This window comes from Carettochelys insculpta, chromosome 2 (genome assembly GCF_033958435.1).
Source record: "Carettochelys insculpta isolate YL-2023 chromosome 2, ASM3395843v1, whole genome shotgun sequence".
Lineage (NCBI taxonomy): Eukaryota > Metazoa > Chordata > Testudines > Carettochelyidae > Carettochelys > Carettochelys insculpta.
Window position 1 is genome coordinate 275,827,400 of NC_134138.1, and position 20,892 is coordinate 275,848,291.

General features: G+C 55.8%; 1 protein-coding gene across 4 annotated transcripts in view; it reads right to left on the reverse strand.

Moving 5' to 3' along the window:
- The window catches only part of NBEAL2 (neurobeachin like 2), a 197,528-nt gene that overhangs the window by 60,302 nt on the left and 116,334 nt on the right, over positions 1-20,892 (reverse strand). For all 4 annotated transcript variants that reach the window (XR_012644109.1, XM_074985256.1, XM_074985259.1 and 1 more), the window contains exons 7-11: positions 18,087-18,172; positions 15,150-15,456; positions 14,402-14,508; positions 7,423-7,506; positions 725-808 (exon numbers count right to left, since the gene is read on the reverse strand). Coding sequence is in view for 3 of the 4 variants with exons in the window: in XM_074985256.1 (XP_074841357.1) it covers positions 725-808; positions 7,423-7,506; positions 14,402-14,508; positions 15,150-15,456; positions 18,087-18,172 (668 nt within the window). In the remaining variant the exon portion in view is untranslated. The remainder of the gene's footprint in view (positions 1-724; positions 809-7,422; positions 7,507-14,401; positions 14,509-15,149; positions 15,457-18,086; positions 18,173-20,892) is intronic.

The following is a 20,892-nucleotide window of genomic DNA, read 5'->3' on the forward strand; positions in this document are numbered from 1 at the left end:
AGCCCTGAGCAGATTTTTTTTTTTTTTTTTAACCAGGCTGAACTTTCACTGCGGCAACATTGAAAGTTGGTTTTACTTTCCTCCCTGTCCAGAAGCTCCCAGTTTAGATGACAAGGTTGCCTGGGGATGGCCAGGCCTTGCCCCCTCTCCTAGAGGTGGAGCTTATGCTGTGCTTATTCCCAGGGCCAGCAAGGGAATTCTGCACAGACTAGGACAGTGCTTTTACGCAGGGTGGCAGGGTCTGGTCTTAAAGAGGTAGCTCAGAAAAGCCCTGCAGGGTACACAATATGGTTTGTCCTACTGCACAAAATTAAAGCAGCTGCACCCCGGGATGGGAGCGCTCCTTTTGACTCATCTCCCCCAGTACACTAAGCCCCTCCTCAGCCAGGCCACTGGGTTCCTGGGTGCGCGCTTTGGAAACAGGCCAGGTTTAGACTCCCCTGATGGGTATTACTTACCAATCTCTAAGTGCTGGGCAAAGGAGGTCACTGTCTTTACTCTCAGTTTACAGATGGAGAAACTGAGGCACAAAGCGGCGAAATGGCTTGGGCAAGGTCACCCAACAGGCCTGGGGCAGAGCTGGGATTTGAATGCAGGCTTCTTGAGTCCCAGTGTGTGTTACCCACTTGGCAGCATGACCTCCCCTTCCACTGACCCATAGCATCCCACTCCCCTGTTACAACCAACCAGCACCTGAGGGAGATAAGGCCTCCCCAGTCCTTACCTTGGCGGAGGGCGAATTGCTCATGATGGAGGTGAGCACGCCGATGGCATGAACCATGATGGCGTCAGAACTGCTGTCGAACACCTAAGGAGGCAGGAGAAAGCGAGTGATGACAGTGTAGAAAAACCGACGTTTCCTCAAATCGTTTCCTTCTGTGTGTGGAATAAATGTTTGCATGCACACGCATGCACCGCCGGTGGAAAAAGGCCCCTAGCTGTGGGGTGCTCTGCTAATCAGCCAGGCGGCATCTGACTCTCTCATGAGTGGCTATACAAGCACGCAGCTTAACAGGAACACTGGTGGTGGCCTTTTCCTATAAACTTCTGCTGGGCCATCAGGCCAATCCTGCCCCGTGTTCACAGCTCTTCCCACAGCCTCACCACAAAACGGGTCAAGCCCTGCACAGCCAAGTCACACTGGCCAATGGCATATGGGGGTCCATTGGGACAAGCATTTTGAGCCGATCTAGAGAGGTTGTTGCTCCCCTCTATTCGACACTGGTGAGGCCACATCTGGAGTATTGAGTATCGGAGGGGTAGCCGTGTTAGTCTGGATCTGTAACAGCAACGAAGGGTCCTGTGGCACCTTACAGACTAAACAGAAAAGTTTTGAGCATGAGCTTTCGTGAGCACAGACCCACTTCATCAGATGCTGATTTCCAAGACCAGCATCTGATGACGTGAGTCTGTGCTCACGAAAGCTCACGCTCAAAACTTTTCTGTTAGTCTATAAGCTGCCACAGGACCCTTCGTTGCTGTTATCTGGAGTAGTGTGTCCAGTTTTGGGCTCCCCAGTATAAAAAGGATGTGGATTTGCTAGAGCAGGTTCAGCGGAGGACAATGAAAATGATTAAGGGGTTGGAGCACGAGACCTATGAGGAGAGGCTGAGGGATTTGGGCTTGTTTAGTTTGCAGAAGAGAAGACTGAGGGGTGATTTAATAGCAGCCTTCAGCTTCCTTAAGGGGAGCTCTAAAGAGGAGGGTGAGAAACTGTTTTCAGTGGTGTCAGATGGCAGAACAAGGAGCAATGGTCTGAAGTTACAGAAGGAGAGGAGTAGGTTGGATATTAGGAAAAACTACTTCACCAGGAGGGTGGTGAAGCACTGGAATGTGTTGCCTAGAGAGGTGGTGGATTCTCCATCCCTCGAGGTTTTTAAGTCCCAGCTTGACAAGGTCCTGGCTGGGATGACTTAGTGGGGTTGATCCTGTTTGAAGCAGGGGCTGGACTCCCTGACCTCCTGAGGTCCCTTCCAGCCCTGTGATTCTACGGTGGCCTATGAGCAGAAAAGAGCTTCCTCTGACTCAGACCGAGATGGCCACCGCAGGGCTGACCAGCGCCCTGGTGCGAGATCCAAGCCAGACCCCCTCAGCTGCCGAGCGCCCAAGCAGCCGCAGTTGTCATTGGCTGTGGCGGGAACTGCGGCTACCCAGCCCCTCGGATCGTGAGCTTTTCACCGGCTCAGAGGGAGCTGCTGGGCCTTTGTCTTTACGTTGTGTCGGTGATGGAGGGGCGGGGGGGAAGGAACGGGTGGTGTGGGAGAAGCCACCAGTTCAGTCAGGGTCACCCCAGAGCAAATCCATCTGGCCACAGGCAGTTGGGACCTTCCTAGTCACCCCTGCTCACCAGTGCCACTAAAGCAGCCAGCGGCTGCATGGAGCCGCGGATGAGAGACGGGAGAGATCCCTACGGCACCACAGCTATTTGCACCCGACCTACAGAAAGGAAGGGTCTCTTGGGCTCCTCCCATCCGCAGGGACGAGATTCCCTTGGCAGGCTGGGGACGGTGCTATCTGAGATCATTAACGCTGCGCACTGACGTGGCCCCGTCATCTCCAAAAAAGACCTATCGGCCCCGGTAAAAGTCCAGAAAAGGGCAACAAAAAGCCTGAGGGGTTTAATAGAGACAGAGCCATGGCCGTGTTCGTCTGTATTCTAGCCAAACAAAACAGCAGTCCAGCAGCACTTGAAAGACGAACCAAATAAATTATTAGGTGCTCAGCTTTGGTGGGACAGACCCACTTCTTTGGGCACCGTAGGGATCTCTCCCCTCTCTAATCCGAGGCTCCATACAGCCGCCGGCTGCTTTAGTGGCGCTGGTGATCGGGGTGACTAGGAAGGCCCCAATGGCCTGTGGCCAGGCGGACTGGATCCGGGGTGACCCTGGCTGAACTGAAGTGGGTCTGTCCCACGAAAGCTCAGCGCCTAATAAATGATTCGGTTAGTTTTTAAAGTGCTCCTGGACTGCCTTCTTCTCTTTGTGAGGGGTTTGGAATGGCTGCCGCACAAGGGCGACGTCTACACGTGCACGCTACATCGAAATAGCTTATTTCGATGTAGCAACATCGAAGAATAACGTCTACACGTCCTCCAGGGCTGGCAACGTCGACGTTCAACTTCGACGTTGGGCAGCACGACATCGAAATAGGCGCTGCGAGGGAACGTCTACATGCCAAAGTAGCACACATCGAAATAAGGGTGCCAGGAACAGCTGCAGACAGGGTCACAGGGCGGACTCAACAGCAAGCCGCTCCCTTAAAGGGCCCCTCCCAGACACACTTGCACTAAACAATACAAGATCCACAGAGCCGACAACTGGTTGCAGACCCTGTGCATGCAGCATGGATCCCCAGCTGCAGCAGCAGCAGCCAGAAGCCCTGGGCTAAGGGCTGCTGCACACGGTGACCATAGAGCCCCACAGAGCCCCATAGAGCCCCACTAGGAAGCTCTTGAGCGTCTCTCAACCCCTCAGCTGATGGCCGCCATGGTGGACCCCGCTATTTCGATGTTGCGGGATGCGGATCGTCTACACATGCCCTACTTCGACGTTCAACTTCAAAGTAGGGCGCTATTCCCATCCCCTCATGGGGTTAGCGACTTCGACGTCTCGCCGCCTAATGTCGATTTCAACTTCAAAGTAGCGCCCAACACGTGTAGCCGTGACGGGCGCTATTTCGAAGTTGGCGCCGCTACTTCGAAGTAGCGTGCACGTGTAGACGTGGCCAAGGAGAGATTAAAAGGACTGAGCCTTTCAGCTTAGGAAAGAGGAGACTGAGGGGGGATGTGATGAAGGCTGTAAAATCATGGCTGAGGTGGGAAAAAGAAAAGTTTTTCACTTGTTCCCTGCCCAGCTCTGCCTCCTCCCAGCAGTCCTGTCCCCAGCTTGGCCCCTTCCCCTCCCTGTCCTGCCTCCCTGCAGCCCATCTTCACCCTCCCAGCAGTCCTGTGACCCCCTGCCCCCTCTGCTCCCCACCCTCCCCTTCTCCACTCCCAAACCAGCTCCTCCGCCCCCTCAGCCTTGACTCCCCACAGCCCCATGCCTGGCTCCACCCCAGAGCCGAGATCCCTCCTTCTCTTCCCAGCCTGGCTCCCCTGTCCGGCTTGCTGACATGGTTACAACCTCTGGGCTGCCCTGTAGCTCAGCGATCCCGACGCCAGGGCTCCCCGCTGCTACGGCAGTGCTGTTGACAAGGCTCTGGGGCTGGGGCAGGGCTCCAGAGTGGCAGCCCCAGGTCCCCTGTAACTCCACACTCTCAGGCATCACCTTCTGCTGCCCCCACTGGCTGCAATTCCGGCCCACGGGAGCAGTAGGGAAAGTCTCCTGCAAGCAGGTAGCTTCCTGTGCTACCATTTCCCCAGCAGCGGGGAGCAGCAACCCACGGAGCCGCTTCTTCCCCCCTGAGCCAGACCCGGCCCGAGGCTCAGGGCTCCTGCACCCCACAACACAGAGCTGGCACTGGCCCTCTAAGCTCATGGAGGGGCGCTGTGGGGAACCCCGCTGGAGGAAGGGGCAAGCTCCAGCCCACGGGCTACCTGCAAGGGGGTCACGGACTGCCCTGGACCTAGGAGGGGCCAGTCGCCCCTGTCACTCAAGAACCCCTGCAGGAAAACAGCCCCCCAAGGGCCGGCTGGGTTACTGACCAGGGCCACGCAGGTTTCACACCAGCTGAGAGCCTGGCTTGTGTCTCCTGCCTGGGTCTCTGGCTCGGTGTTCAAGACAGGCTGGTGCCACCAGGCAGATGATGGTGTTTTTCAACGCCCGATATGCAACCTCGCCCCCTCCTGCCTCTAGTGCCCTCCCAGTCGGCCTCCCTGGGGTTCTTCTCGGGGAGGGGTGTGCGTGCGCGTGCATGCGTGTGTTTGCACACGCACATGAGCAATGGGAGGGTTGTTAAAGACTCCCAACTTGCTGCAAGATTTGGAAAGGGAACGCTCAACGCACAGGTGGATTTTGCGGGCCCAATCCTGTCAGGTCCTCAGTGCCTCACACGGCGGGGCTGGGCACCCCTAAACACCACAGAGCTAGCTGGCACTTGAAGACGCTTGGCACCTGGCAGGATTGGGCCCAGCCTTCCTGACAACACTGCTTGGAAAGCCACTTCTTGAAGGACTCCAGAGCCAGGGCAAACGGGCCCGGCCAGCACCAGCGGGCAGCTGTTTAAATCCGAACACAGCAGGATGGCCAGCAGACTGGTAGAAACATCTAGAGTCACCAGCGCCTTTCCAAGCCTCCACAGAGCCTGCCCGGCTGCCATGCCCAGGCCAGGCTGAGGACCACACAACACAAGCCCTTGGCAGATGGCTGGCTGGGATCCGAAAGGGGACTGCGCTCTCCTCCACCCAGGCGAGCCAGCGACACGCGGCTAGTGCAGTACGTACACACACAAACACACAAGCGACTGATGCAGGCTCATTCCCACAGGGCCGTCGCCGTGCACAAACCAGGGATGTCAGCAGCACAGACGCCAATAGGTTCCCCTTACCTGCGGACAATGGCGGATTCACCTTCCCCCCATTAAAACCGTGGAATCCAGCCTCTTTTTAAGAGGGAGATGGGTTAAACAACGGCTCCAGCACAATGCCCCTTGGAAAGCACCTGCTGCCCTCTTTCCCCAGGCTCTGGGGCAGCCCAGCTCTTCCCTGGGCTAGAACGCCGTGAGAGCGTTCGAAACGCCTCGTGCAGCTCTCAGTGAGGTGGCCGGCTTATTTCTCACCTAGGCACACCCACCTTGGGCACAAGACCATGGCAGGGGCCAGCACGCTGCACCCCCAGTGCTTCAAATCCAGCCCAGCTCCCAAAGCAGGCACTGACGGGCCGGCAGGACAGGGAGGGGGAAGGGTGGTCTGGAAGAGGAGGCACTAGGCTGGGACTCAGGAGATCTGGGTTCACTGCAGCTCCCATTGGCAGGGACCTGGGGGAAAGGCGGGTGGCCTTCCTTGGTAGTGTCGGGCACCTGTTCGGGTTCTTTCAAGACTCACTAAACAGAGAGTCAGCCCTCAACCCACTTCCCACGAATGCTGTGGGAAGTGCAGTCTCACAGGGAAGCCAATAGCAGAATACCGAACAGGTAACCTGACTAGGTGGTTCACCACTGCCAAGGAGAAGAGAGCTTCCTTCTACACAGCAAGTCGATAAAGAGGATCCTGGCAGTGGCCACCTTGTCCTTATTCCTTTAGTCCTCAAGACAGCCGGGCACAGCCTCTGGCTTGGGTGCAGTTTGCAAGAGCTATGAACGAAGCCTGCATGGTCTGGGGAGCCGTCCCTCAGAGGACGCACTTTCAGAGACCTTCAAGACAGCAGCTTTTGCCATCTGCTGCAGCCAGCATCAAAAGCTTTGACTGATGCATGTGTAAAACTGCTGTAACAATTTTTCCCTCTCACCCTGTTCTCTCTCTCTCTTTAGAGGTTCGATTCAAAAGGACTGGGGCTGCGTGCTGTTTTGGGGGAGACCTAAGCATACATTGCCCTGGGGATGTGGCTGGACCCTTTGGGGCTCAGAAGAATCTGTGTGGAGTTGGTGAAATAGGAGGGTTTCTGACTTGGGAATAAAGCTGCTGCGGAATCTGTGGGATTTGCCGGTATAACCCCTCACCAGCCAGACAGGCAACAGTGGTGGTTTTTTGTGGCTGGCTTTGTTCTCCTCCCTGAGGAGGAGATGCCAGTCAGGGCTGTAAGTGGCTGGGTTTGGAGCAGTTTGCCCAGGCTTGGTTCTCTTAGCAGTACCTGGGAAACCTCCTGTATATTACGTTTCCTGCGGGTCAGTTTAGGTTGGGTGTGCTAAGTGAGGTGGCTGGGATCACGCAGGAAGCCGGAGCAGCCAACGTGGCGGGAACTGGGGGGAAGGGCTGTCTAGCCCCGAACTCCACGACTGTGCCTCTAGGACCATTTCCCAGCTCTATCCTGGACTCTGTGTGTCACCTTGCCTCATAAACGGGGGTGAGACTCCTGGCCTGTCCCTTGCGCTCCCTCAGGGCATCGTGGGGTGCGGCACAGCCCTAATGGCTGGCTCTGCTCAGGGATCCAGTCTTGGTCAAACTTACCTGCAGGGGGGCAGGTGAAGGGTGAGGTTGTGTGCCTTGGCCAGGGGCCTGCCAGCCCCCCAGCGTGTGCTCCATTGCTGCCCGCTTTGGGGCTCGGCCTCAGTCTCCCCCTCAGTCCAATGCCCTTGGGGATGGGAAGCACCAAGCAAAGACGAAATCTGTCCCCCCCGCTGCATCCCAGCCAAAGGGAGCTGGGCTGGTTCTTATGTCCCATTTCCTCCCCCGCTCTCACTGGATGGTGTGGGGTGACCTTGTCTGAGAGCTGGAGCCTTCCCCCCGCCGCCTTGCTGACATCCCCTGGTTTGTTACAGCGGAAGAGAAATTAACGAAAGGAGCCAGGGCCCACACAGCGCCTGGCCGCCCCGAGTGCCGGGCAGTACCTGCTGGACATCGCTCTCCGTCAGCAAGCGTGAGGCGAGCTCGCTCCCTGTGGCGTCCGCTTGCCGCGCCCCACTCGCGTAGAGCTGTCGGAAAGGGGGGCAGAGAAGCTACATCAGCCACAGAGAAGAGAGACAGAGAGGGTTAAGCATGCGACAAGCAAGCGCACCTGGGGCACCGGAGTAACCAGCTGGGCTGTCAGCTGAGCCCTGCTCTGGGACGCAGCTCCATCCTGGACACCCCTCAGAGCCCGAGGGAGCACAAGTCTGCAGCAGGGCCCACGCCAGAGATACCAGCCACCCGCAGAGTTAGCATTGCCCAGGGTTTGCCTGCAGGATCCTGGTTTGAACCCAGCTCTTCACACGTCTTGTTCAGAGCTCTGGGCCCAGAGACAGGTTCTGCGCTCTGACTGCAGCCTGCCTCTGATGTAGTCTCAGCTCTGCAGCATCAGATCAGCTGGTACCTCTCCTGTGCATGAACCGTAAATAGCAGGGTACAGCCTGGTGTGGGGATGGGAGAAAGGAGAGGAAACCCCTGGCCTCAGAGGTGGAAAAAGTACCCCCAAAGCTACTTGAGTAAAAGTGCAGCTGCTTTCACTTCTGCGTACTCAAGTACAACCTGGCTGTGACGCGTGCATGCACTTTTACACAAGTAGTTTTCCAGAGGGACACATGTAACTTGTACTTAAGTACATCCACCACCAAAGCAGCTGCACTTGTACTCACGTAACTTTGGGGGTACTTTTTCCACCTCTGCCAGGCGCTAGGATTTCAGGCCCTGCCATAACAGGTCTGTTAGACACAGTGCAGCAGCAATTGCTACCGAGCACCGAATGGCCTTTGGGAACCAGCAAAGGAGCTTTCCTTTCCAGGTCCTGGATCTGAAAGTCCCACAGACAAGCAGCAACTGAGTGACCCCTGCTCTTGGCTGTCTCGTGGCATGTATGAAGAGTTTGGGGGAATCTCACGCCCCCTCCTGTTGAGCTGCCGTGTCCATCAGAGCCTGCCACCTTGGCAGCCTCTCCGGAGCAGACCAGAGATCAGGAGGGGCAGTGAGTGTGCAGGTAGCTGCATGTTCCTGGCTTTGGCTGCAGGAACCCCCAATTTAGGGCTTCAGTCTGGGCCCATCCACCAGCCAGAGTCAATCTGCTTTAAAGCAAATAGCCCCCGAACTGCTTCAGCGGCTCGTCCCGGGATGGTGAGGCTGGGCAGAAACCGGTGAGGATCAGGGCCTCAAATGCCTTGTTAAAAAAATGAGCCTCCAGCATGCCTGCCCTGAGCCTGGCTCCAGGCTTGGTCTCTGCTCCAGCTCAGGGGTATGGAGGAAGGAAAGCTGGTCTCATCTGGAGAGCCAGGACTGGTGCAGGTCATTCGAATGCTCCATGCTCAGGTTCCACGCTGCACCGTGACCCCAGCACACAGCTGGGGCGACTCCACAGCCATCAGCAACGTGACTCTTGCTAGGGCAGAGTAACTGAGCTCCAAGTCTGTCCAGGGTGCCTAGAGAGCAGCTGATCTCTCTGCCCCACCCAGGGCACAGGCACGGACTAGCGTTGGGAAGAGGTCTACGGGCAGTACCCAAGCGCAGCACAGAATGCCCCGCAATACCAGGCAGCTTCCACACAGCTTATGCCCCAGCTAACCCAAGGGCTGCCAGCTACGGGAACCAAACACCAGAGGTGGGAAAAGCACCCCAGAAAGTTCCTTCAGCAAAGACACGGCTGCTTTGGGAGGCATGTACTTAAGTACCAGTCCTGGTGCCCCTCTGCAAAACTACTTGAGTAAAAGTACATACACACGCACCCGACACATCTGATTGTACTCTGGTAGCCAGAAGTGAGAGCGGCTTCACTTTTACTCAAGTAACTTTTTGGGCACTTTCCCCACCTCTGCTAACCACGGAGTTCAGGATCAGGCCCACGTGCCAAGCAGGCTCAAAAAGAGGCGCACAGTTATGTACTCAGATGGTTTTGGGTCAGCCTGTTGAGTGGACCGGAGCCCCCCTGCTAGGAGCAAATCACTCCCGGCTCCCAGCCAGCGTTCCTCCAATCTCAGAGTAGCTGCCCTTCTCTCCCTCTGCTGCAGGGCTTTCTGGAGAGGAATCGCTCGGCAGTGGCAGCCTTAACCCAGCGTCAATGCAGCAGGCAGGGCGGGGAGTCACCTCTGCCACCCATGTCTTTCCTACAACTTCCTGCAGTCTCTTTTCTTCCTGGTGATAGCCTGGGCAGACTGGGGAATGCTGGGCTCTGCAACCAGCGACCTCCCAGCACGGGGGTCTGGAGGCCAGGCAGGCACAGCCTGCAGCACAGAGGGTCGTTTCACAGGTCCGAAAGGCAAAGGCTCTTAGCAAAGGGAAACCAGCAGACTGCCGAGGAGAGGCACAAGTTCATGTCTGCCTCCTGGGAGAAGCTGCACGAGCCGCCTCCTCCAACGTTCGCGGCCATGGCCTGGGATGCTGGATGCCAGAGGGGTCCGTCCCCTTGGGGAGATTTTACATGGGCTAATAGAAATCTGCCCTGCTTTTCTACTAGTCCTACTGACAGCTTCACGAGAGACCCTCCGAGTTCTCCTGCCGTCCGTAGCATCTTCCCAGAAAGCCAGGGCTGGACCAGACCTGGGAAGGAACTTCAGGGCCCCTCTGTTTTCCCGAGAGAAGCTCAAAGAGACGTTTCGATGCCTGGCTGAGCCCTTCCCAGGCCCCTCAGGCCAGGGCTGGCGTGCCCCGTCCGACAGCACCGCTGCAAGGGTTCTGTTCTGTGGCGGAGGGCAGCCCCTGGGTTCGCGTCCCAGTCGGGTCCTGAGGGTATGCAGTCCGCAAGCAGGGAAAGAAGTCATGTCACTGTTTGCAGCAAGGCAACAAAGCTTCAAAAAGAAACTCCCCCTCCCCACACGCACTGCATGGCTCCATGGCCAAGTGACCCGGGTCACTGGGTGCTGGGGCAGGAGCGCTGAATGGGGGTGGGCAGAGAGTGACTGGGAAGGGAAGATCGGGGCAGGTGAATTTAACTGCAGTGGTGGGGGTGAAGGGTGAGGCTGTGTGCCTTAGCCAGGGGCCTGCCAGGCAGCCAGCTTGCTCCATTACTGCCAGCATTGGAGTGTAATTTCTTCCTTGGCAGAGGTGGGAAAAGTACCCAGAAAGTTACAAGGAGTAAAATTGCAGCTGCTTTCATGTCTAGATGCGACGTGCGCGTGGGCGGGAGTACTTTTACTCAAGCAGTTTTCCAGCAGACCCCTGGTAACTTGTACTTAAGTACTCTCCCATCCCCCCACCCAGCAGTTGCCTTTTTACTCAAGTTTCACAGAGGGAGCCGAGTTAGTCTGTATCTTCAAGAACAACAAGAAGCCTTGTGGCGCCTTATAGACTAACAGATATTTTGGAGCATAAGCTATTGTGGGCAAAGACCTGCTTAACTTTTGGGGTACTTTTTCCACCTCTGGCCCTTGGGGGTGGAGAGCACCAAGGCAAGGACAAAATTTGGCATGGATGGGGGGCCAAGGGAGCTGGGCTGGTTCAGGTCCTTTCCTTCCCCGTTCTCACTGGATGGTGCAGGGGTGAGCTTGCCTGAAAGCTGGGAGCAGAGCAACAGATAAAATCCCCTCCCCTCCCCCGACATCAGCCGCTTTACTGCGGTGGAAAAGAAGTTAACAAAAGCTGCCACGGCCGGAGAACAGGGTGGGATTGGTGGAAGGAAGCTCAGAGGGAGGCCGGGAGGTCTAGCACAGAAAGCTGCTCAGTCCAGAGGACGACACGGGTCACCTGCTAGAGTATCCCTACGACTGTCCCAAAAGCAAAGTGATGCAGCCAGTCGAGCAGCTGCTGCTTCAACCTGAGGGCAGGTGGGCTTGGAGCGGAAGGACAAGGACATGTGGATGAACACTTGGTCCTGTCACGGCCTTTCTCCCTGCACCGGAGTCACAGTGACACAGGCCCCTGGAGAGCAGCTTGCTCCTTGCATTTAAAGGCCGTGACCAGAGCTGGCCATTGTAAGTTACCCTCCCCTGCCCTCTCCTCTCCCAGCTGCAGCCTGCTTCAGACACAACTTAGCCAGCAGCGCATCATTCAGCTGCGGTCCTGCTGAGGACAGCCCCGGGGCTGCACATCCCCCAGCAACGACAGCTGCCGAAGCGGACATCAGACAGCGGAGAGAGACGGAAAACCTTGTTAGCCTCCCCAGTGGTTGGTCATGCAGGGCTGGTGGAGCAGGGGCCAATCCCATTGCACCTGATTCTTTGAAAGAGCCTGGCCGCAGTGTCGATGTACCTGGCCGAGGGCCACTTGCCCCGCAGAGAATCCTCCTGGCTGGCTGCATTCAGGCCATAGGCACCAGCCTGGAGGGCCGTGCAGACTCCGAGCACAGTCCATACAAGCTGGCAGCTGCTGGAGACGCGTGGGGCTGTGCCAAAGAGTTCTTGTGACAAGCGCATGATTCCAGTCATGGTGGGACAAGGACAGCGGGAGGGTCAGTGGTGTGACCCAGCCCCGTGGCACTGGGGAGTCAAGCGATGCCCAGGTTGCACCCTGGCTCCACTGCAGACTAGCTCTGGTGTGACTGACAAGCCGGCTCTCCCATGCTCTGGGGCTTCCCCTCTCACTAAGATCCCCGCATCACGAAGCCCTAGCCCCTGCCCAGGGCTGATTCATGGACCTGAAACATGTCACACATGTACAGCACCCAGCACACTCTTCAATAAGATGAATCACTCCAGACCGGCGCCGAACCACCGCCCCATCCCTAGGTCTGGTGGCAGAAAAGTGCTGAAGGACCAGGACTGCCGAGCCCATCAGAGCAAGTGACCTTCTGAGACACATGCTCTCAGGTGGGTGATCCCCACGTTCAGTAACACTCCAAAGGGATGAGAGCCTGTGAAGGGTTAAGAACTGCCCCCACGACGGCCCAGATTTGAACAGCCGAAGAACACCTGGTTAAGGGACTCGCTGCTGCTATTCCTCAACTGTTCTGCACACCAGCTCGCCTCACGTCCCCAGTTCCAAGCCACACTCGCCTGCCCATCTTCGCCTGTTGCAAGGCGCCCTCAGATGTGCCAAAGCAAAATGACTGGGCACAGCTTCTGGTAGATCTCGCAAGCTACTTGGTAACACGGCCAATTTCAGCCTCTCTGGGGAAGAGACGTCCTCTTTTCCTTGCTCGTTTGCAATGGCGCCCACCAATGGTCACTGAGGTTCAGGCTTTGCCCGAGTGGCACCTCATTGGGTGACACAGCTAAATGAAGAGGAGCCCGTCCCCCGGGCAGTGGAAGTTTTGAAGACAAGGAGCTGAGATGTTCCCTCAATGCCAAACATGGGCAGGGGTACCTGGAGGGGCGCACACGCGTGAACAGAGCTAGTTCCGAGCCACTGCTCCTGGCCAGGCCATAAATGGGAAAATTCCAGCCAACCTGCACCTGGTTTGTTTAAAGCGAAGTTAAAAATAACTCATGGGAGAGCAAGATTCCAGCAGGGGCCAGCTTTCTGCTGGCTGCTAACGGATGTAAACCTTCCTTTGCATACAAGCGAGGAGCTCAGGGGTTCTCCAGGCAGAACGAACGGGCACAGCATTAAACCCAGACCTGCGTGTTCTCTCCAGAATTGGAACTGCAGCACGATGGACAAAGATGCAGAGGTACTGATGGGCCACAAAGACCCACGGCAATAGGACTGACGGTGCGAATTTACGAGCAAAGACAATGCTTGTTTGGGTTTGGTTTTTAAATGGGCGGGGATAGGAATAAAAAGCAGCCTCCAATAAAGCCAAGTGCCTCTGCGATGGAGCTGTGGGTTACTACTGGAAATGGGAGCGTGAAGACAGCTGCTCTCCCTCACCCATCGTGTTTCCAGGGCAAACCTGTGCTGTAAGTTACCAACTCTTTCTCAACGGCAGCCTGGGGACCCAAAGGGGCTCCTTTTGCCTCTTCCAAACGAACAAAGATCCTGAACTTAACACACAAGGGCAGCCAGGATCAGGTTTCATGGGCTAGAACATGCAGCTACTTCTAGGGTGTGCTGGCTAATGTCACACAGCAGTACTATACAAGGTCTTAGGACAGGAGGTGAAGGCTGATATGCATAAGTGACAATGCAAGGGAGGTTAGAGCCCCGCTGGGCTTTGGCCAGGGCAGCAGAGTTAACACTCCTAGCTCTGAGAGAAGCCAGTTAGCATCTGTAATACGCACTAGTGGCCTGGACCTTAGTCAGAGGCTTGTTCTACACTAGGGAGTTAAGTCGATTGCAGATACACAATTCCAGCTATGCAAGTGCGCGGCTAGAATCGACGTCTCTGCAATCGACTTATCTGTCCATCTCCACGGAGGGAGGTTGACGGGAGGCGTTCCTCCGGTTGGTCTCCCTTAGTCCTCATGATACTGAGGAGTTCCGAGGTCGACTGCCCACCTCAATAGGTCAATTTTTTACGTCTCTACCACGCATGCGAAATCCAACTCCAGAAGATCAGCCCTGGCTGGGTCAATCTTCCCGGCAGCGTAGCCAAACCCAAAAAGGCATTGCGCCCGCCCCATCAGAACGATGCTGACCCCTTTGTGCCACGGTACCCTCCCAAGGCCACCCGGTGCCGCACAGGCGGAGAACAACCTGCCCCACTGAGCGTCCAATCTGCATGACAACACCCAGCCGTAGGGTGAAGCCGAGACTACAATGTACGCAGCACACAAATGAACAAACCCTCTGGGAGACCACATGCAACCCAGAGCCTCCCAGCATTCCCCTCAGGAGCCGGCTGACCTGTTCTACTGCAGTGTGACAGAGCTGGGTCTTCAAGGGGGCGGGATTTTGACGTAAGAGACAAGTAAAGGCTTCTGAAGGAGCAGAGCACCACAGTCACCAGAGCGCCTGGCTCCTTTGGTTGCATGAGAACAGGTCTCCAGCTCACCCCAGCCCTGAAGCGGAAGGGCCCGACTCGGGATTTTCCAGGCAGGAGGACACACCCCGGCAGGCCCGCCCGTGGTTGCTGAGAACCCAGGAGCGTACCTTGCTGTTCTGGATCAGCCGGATGATGTGCTCGAAGCAGTTGTTGCTGAGGAATAAGGCTTGCAGGACCGGCCGGTCGCCACAGTTCAGCATTTCTGGAATTGCATCTGAAGGTGACAGGAAGAGCCACCCGTCAGCGCCAGGGTGGGGAGGGCACTGACTGAGCCTCGCTTCGTACCACAGCCATGGGGAGAGGAGCCGAAATGAGTCCCACCTGAGCTAACAGGCCCGCTCCGGCAGGGAAGCAGCCAGGTGCTGAGTTCCAAGCCTCTCCCCCCAGCCCCGAGAGGTGCAGGAAAGAGGAGCCAGCCCCCCAGGAGGACATGGCTGTCACGCCAGGTGAATGGCTAGGCCTCCCCGAAACAGGCAGCCTGGGCTCGGTCAGCCCCAGGGCAGGAGACGACGACACGGAGAGGCTTAGCCTGCCTCGGGCTGCGCTAGAGAGCAGGGGTTATACTGCAGTGCCCAGAGGTGCCCTGGCTTCGCTAGCCCTGCCTGGGGTGGCTTTCCCAGCAACTGGGAGAGATGGATCTGCACTTCCTTGGAATACACAACAGCCTGCATCATCCCGCTGACGGCTACGGAGCAGCCTGACCGCAATCCTCCTGCACAGCGGCTCCTATCGGCACGGCAGCTGGCCCGGGAACTCTCCTGATCGCCTGCAGAGAAAACTCCCCCACCCCGCCCACCCACCCCCAGCCATGGCCTGCCCCTCCCCTGGAATTCCAGGCCTCATTCAGCTACCTACCCAGCATGTTTACCCTGAGAGCAATCAGGCCCTCCTCCCAGTGAGCGTCCGGTGGGCCTTCCAGAGAGGCCATGGGCTGGTCCGAGTTGAGGACCTTGAAGTAGCTGTCCAAAATGGTCCTGATCTCCACCCGCCGCTGGCCCGGGCTGCTGGCGTGCAGGATGTGAATCATCCCCACCAGGCTCTTCAAGGTCAGCTGCAGCAGCTTGGGGTCCTTGGTGGGTCGGTCCCCCGGGGAGCACCACCGCCTGAGCACCAGCATGAGGACCTCAACGGAGGCTGGCGTGATTGCCTGGAGGGCGTTTTCCTGTTGAGACGAAGCGGCCCAGTTAGACGGCATGCGAGGAAACCAAGCGCAGACCAGAGAGAGAGTCGGGGCTGGGAGCCCAAGGGAAGGGATACTGTTATCAGCACCGCTGGGCGTGGCACAGAGACGCCCCCAGCCCACGTTGATCAAGCTCACATGTGGCACGATTCATGGTTGCGGCAATCTGGGTCTAAGCAGGCACCAGAGACCCACCTCCGCTAGCAATCTAGATTCACCTGGATGAAAGGCTAGAGATAAGTCAGCACTGTGCCCCTGTAGCCAGGAAGCCTGATGGCGTACTAGGGTGCGTTAGGAGGAGCATTTTGAGCAGATCTAGATAAGTAGTTATTCCTCTTTATTCGGCACTGGTGAGGCCACATTTGGAATGTTGTGTCCAGTTTTGGGCCCCCCAGTATAAAAAGGATGTGGATGTGCTGGAGCAGGTTCAGCGGAGGACAACAAAAACGATCAAGGGGCTGGCACACAAGACCTATGAGGAGAGACTGAGGGATTTGAGCTTGTTTAGTTTACAGACGAGAAGACTGAGGGGTGATTTAATAGCAGCCTTCAACTTCCTGAATGGAAGCTCTAAAGAGGAGGGTGAGAAACTCTTCTCAGTGGTGTCAGATGGCAGAACAAGGAGCAATGGTCTGAAATTACAGAGGGAGAGGTGTAGGTTGGATATTAGGGAAAACTGTTTCCCCAGGAGGGCGGTGAAGCACTGGAATGCGTTGCCTAGAGAGGTGGTGGATTCTCCATCCCTCAAGGTTTTTAAGTCCCGGCTGGACAAGGTCCTGGCTGGGATAATTTACTGAGGGTTAATCCTGCTTGAAGCAGGGGGCTGGACTAGATGACCTCCTGAGGATCCTTCCAGCCCTACGATTCCCGCAAGAGCATCTTATCTATCACATGGGTCTAAGGCCCACAGGCTGGTCTGTCCTGCACACGCTGTCCAGTAGAGGGCAGTAATGCAGTCAGACTGAGAAAGCAGCAGGGGATCACCGCAGGGGCTCACCGCACCCTCCACGGACTGCAGGCTACAGGGAAGCTGTTCGAATGCAAAGAGAGGGAAAGGAGGACAGGGATGGAGAGAAAGACCAGGGCAAGGGCAAGAATGAAGGGAGGGACCTGCAGTACCTAAAGATGTGGGATATGGGCCAAGGGACTCAGCTGCCCATCCCAGACCCATGGACCTCGGGACGGGGGCTGGCGGGGGAAATGGGATCGGACCCGACAAGGCTCGTTTCCAGCCCTGCGGCACTTGGAGAGCTCACGAAGGGCGAGTTGATGTGACCTACTGCATCTTTTTTTTCCCCCAGGAGGATCAACAGCATCACCCGCTCCCAGCCCATTTTACAGACAGGGAAACCGAGGCACCGGGCGGGACTGTAACAGGCCCACAGCAAGTATGGAGCAGAGCTGGGAACGCAAATCAGGTCTCCTGAGTGCGAGATGCATGCCTCAAAGTCTAGTGCCCTCTCCCATCCAAGTGCCCTGCTTCCCAGCGGCTAAGTACCCACGCAGACCACCGGGGCTTGCGCGCCTCACCTGTAAAATGAGGACTGCATCTTCCCCACCCACCCCTGGTCTTGCCTGGGTGACCCGTGAGCTCCTCTGGGCAGAGGCTCTCTCACTACATGCGCATGCAGCACCTTGCACAATGGGCCCACTCTTGCTGCGGCCCATAAGCACAGGTGCAAACCTATTTTCCCGCTAAAGCAGCATTTCAAGGCGGCGCTGGCTCCTCTGGGACTTTCGGGCCAGTGGAGGCCCTGACAGCTGGTTCTGCAGCATGCCCAGGGCTTCCCAATGAAATCCATGATAGATTTTAGGCCAGCTCTCGGTTCAGCTCTCACACGAGCAACTCAGCTGAGTCAGAACCTAACACAGCCAGCTGCAAATTGCAGCCTCCCAGCTCCCCCCACCTGCCACTACTGGTGTCCCAGTAGCTAGGGGTGCTGGCTAACAGGAGTGAGCTTGCACCAGGAGGCAAATGCAGAAGGGATCCAAGCAGTTTGCCAAGCATTGCAGGGCTGGAAGGGGCCTCGAGAGGTCCCCCAGCCCAGCCTCCCTCCATGAGGCAGGGCCATGAACATCTCAACCATCCCTGACAGGGGTTTGGCCGTTGTATTCTTAAAGGCCTCCAAGGATGGGGATTCCACACCCCTTCCCCATTCTCAGACACCAGAGGTAGGAAAAGTAGCCCGAAAGTTACTTGAGTAAAAGTAAAACTGCGGGGGGTGTACTTGAGTACAAGTCACCATTGCCCCCTAGAAAACTACTTGAGTAAAAGTGCACGCACAAACACACGTCACAACTTTATCGTATTCAAGTATCCACAAGGGAAAGCAGCTGCACTTATATTCGAATATCTTTCCCTAGAGGTTTTTAAGTCCTGGCTTGGCAAGGTCCTGGCTGGGATGACTTAGTGGGGGTTGATCCTGCTTTAGGCAGGGGGCTGGACTCAATGACCTCCTGAGGTCCCTTCCAGCCCTAGGATTCTATCATTTTGGTTACTTTTTCCACCTCTGTCAGGCATGGCCAAGCCCACTGCCATGCTTACCTCTCCCTCCCGGGGCAGAGCTTGGCTGTCAGGAAGGAGGGGACCACAGCCACTAGGGACAAGTTACCTTGGCTCCCGAGATAATGGCTCCAAAGAGGTGGATGAGTCGCAGTCGGAGTGCCTCAGGCAGCTGCTCCTCTTCCTGGAAACTCTCTGCAAGGGCAAGAAGCAAGGGCTGGTTAACCTCTCAGCCGGAGACTGAGCACTCAGCTGTGGAAGGGGTTGGACTGAGCTCCTCAATCCCAAGCTCCCACTGCCTGTGGATGTGGAGGGCCTGGGTTAGCACAGAGCAAAGGCAGCAGGGGGAACAGGATGGAATCAGTGTGTCGGCTTTTGAGGTGAACCTGCAAAACATTGTTGCAAGACTGTTCTAGATGTGCATCAAACTTCTGCTAAGTGGGCCAAGTGAGGTGTCTGTTGAGAGCTGGTGATTCGCTCAGACAGCTCACATGCACCTATCACTTTCACGTGGGAAGTTATGAATATTGGCTCTGGACTTGTATTTCATGTTTCTCCTCCAGGCAGGCCAAAACAGGAGGCTTGGCAACCTCTTGTGAAAGGGTTAATACAGGGTGAACCTCTCTCTTCCCATCTCCCTTGCGACCTGACCGGTGCTGGACGAGAAAATTTGCTGGACCACGGGAGGTCAATATTGTCTAGCACACGACCAATGCTTCCCCTGCTTCCTGGGCTCTTAGAACACATTTAGGAGTAAATTACAGCTCAGTAATTGCACAGAAAACTGACAGCCAGGACCGGTGGTGGAAACAAACTTCATGAGACCATGAAAAACTTGGCCACACCCATGACAATTGGTTGTCTGGCTGACTAAAATCATGCCAGATTATGGAGCTCGCCGGACGAAAGTGCTCTGGACCAGAGGGTCAGCCTTTAGTCAAGTGAAGCAGTAGGGGCCGTAACAGGTGCCAGCCCACATCTGAAGAACTTTACTGTGTTCCTTCAGACCAGCAGACAGGCAATGGTTGATTGCCTAAAAAGGACACAGACAGGTGATTTCTCATGTGACACCCACGCTTTCACACAGCGAGAACAATGGAATGCCTGCCACAGGGGCCAGGTATAAAGAGGGCCACGGGGCTTCTCCATCTTTGTCTTCACGCCAGCTCATCACCTCAGAAGCATCTTTGTTATGAACTGAGCCCAGAAGGACTAAGGACCCGTCCTCACAAAGGAGGTACTCCAGAGACTTTTAAGAGCAGCTTATTCCATCTCTGCTGAGATCCTGCACCAGGAATTTTGCGCTTGGTGTGTGTAATTTGATTGCTTGAACAATCTTGCTCTCGACCTTTTCTTTCTTTTAATAAACCTTTAGGTTTTAGATTCTAAAAGACTGGCACAGCGGGTTCTGTTGGCTGAGAGCTGGGAAAGTGGCTGGTCCTTTGGGACTGGAAGGACCTGTTTGGATTTGGTGAGACTGGCTCTCAGCTGTGTGAGGAGAAAACTGGCTGTAGCACAAGAGAAGCTGGAGTGGCTGAGGGAATTGCTGGTGTGACTTCTTGCTGGCCAGTGTGGCAATACAAATGCTCCTTGTGACTGTTTTGTGTTCCTTAGAGTGGTGGAACCCCCATTCTCGGGCGGTAAATAGTCCGGTCTTTAAGCATTTTGCCCTGATTTGACCCTCTCAGTGATACCCCAGAAAAACCTTGTGTATTCTACGGTGGCACTCTCTTTACAGGTGTGAGCACAGGGCTCTGGGGGCACAACTGCTGGTGAGACCCGCTGGATGGGGAGAGATCTATAGTGTACATTCAGAGGGGGCTTCTCTAGGAGGTACAGCTGATGGTTAATGGTATGTGGCCGTTATGAGAGAACAGGGACTTTTCCCTCGGCTTGTGGCCCATCCAGGGGCCTTCCCCAGGCACGGCGGGGGACAGGCAGGAGCTGCCAACAACTGGCGAGCTGAGGAAGAAGGGAATAATTAAAAAAGGGATAGAAAATAAGACGAAGAATATCTTACTTCCCCTTTATAAAACTATGGTACGCCCACATCTTGAGTACTGTGTGCAGATGTGGTCTCCTCACCGCAGAAAAGATATATTGGCGTTAGAAAAGGTTCAGAAAAGGGCAACTAAAATGATTAAGGGTTTGGAACGAGTCCCATATGAGGAGGGGCTAGAGAGACTGGGACTTTTCAGTCTAGAAAAGAGGAGACTGAGGGGCGATATGATAGAGGTATATAAAATCATGAATGGTGTGGAGAAAGTGAATACAGAAAAATTATTTACTTGTTCCCATAATATAAGAACATGGGGACACCAAATGAAATTAATGGGTAGCAGGTTCAAAACTAATAAAAGAAAGTTTGTCTTCACACACCACACAGTCAACCTGGGGAACTCCTTGCCAGAGGAGGCTGTGAAGTCCAGGACTCTAACAGAGTTTGAAAAAGAGCTCGATAAATATTTGGAGGTTAGGTCCATAGATGGCTATGAGCAAGGGGTAAGGTATGGTGCCCTAGCCTTTTGTCAAAGGCGGGAAATGGATGGCAGGAGACAAATTGCTTGACCATTGTCTTTAGTTCACCTCCTCTGGGGCACCTGGCACTGGCTACTGTAGGCAGACAGGATACTGGGCTAGATGGACCTTTGGTCTGACCCAGTATGGCCGTTCTTATGGCCCTCTCCTGTTTACTTTTTCTGTACTGGGAGGGAGGAAGACTGGCCTGGAGGTTACAGCACCTGGCTGGGCCCAGACCTGTCACAGGCACTGCACATGGCCTTGGGCACAGCAGGCCTGATTGAAGCCCTGCAATAAAAACAGCAGAAAGACTTCCGAGGGATTTGTGCCAGAAGCGTCATTGCTTGGTGCCTCAGTTTCCCCATTAGGCAGGCCAGTGACACCGCTTCCTTTCT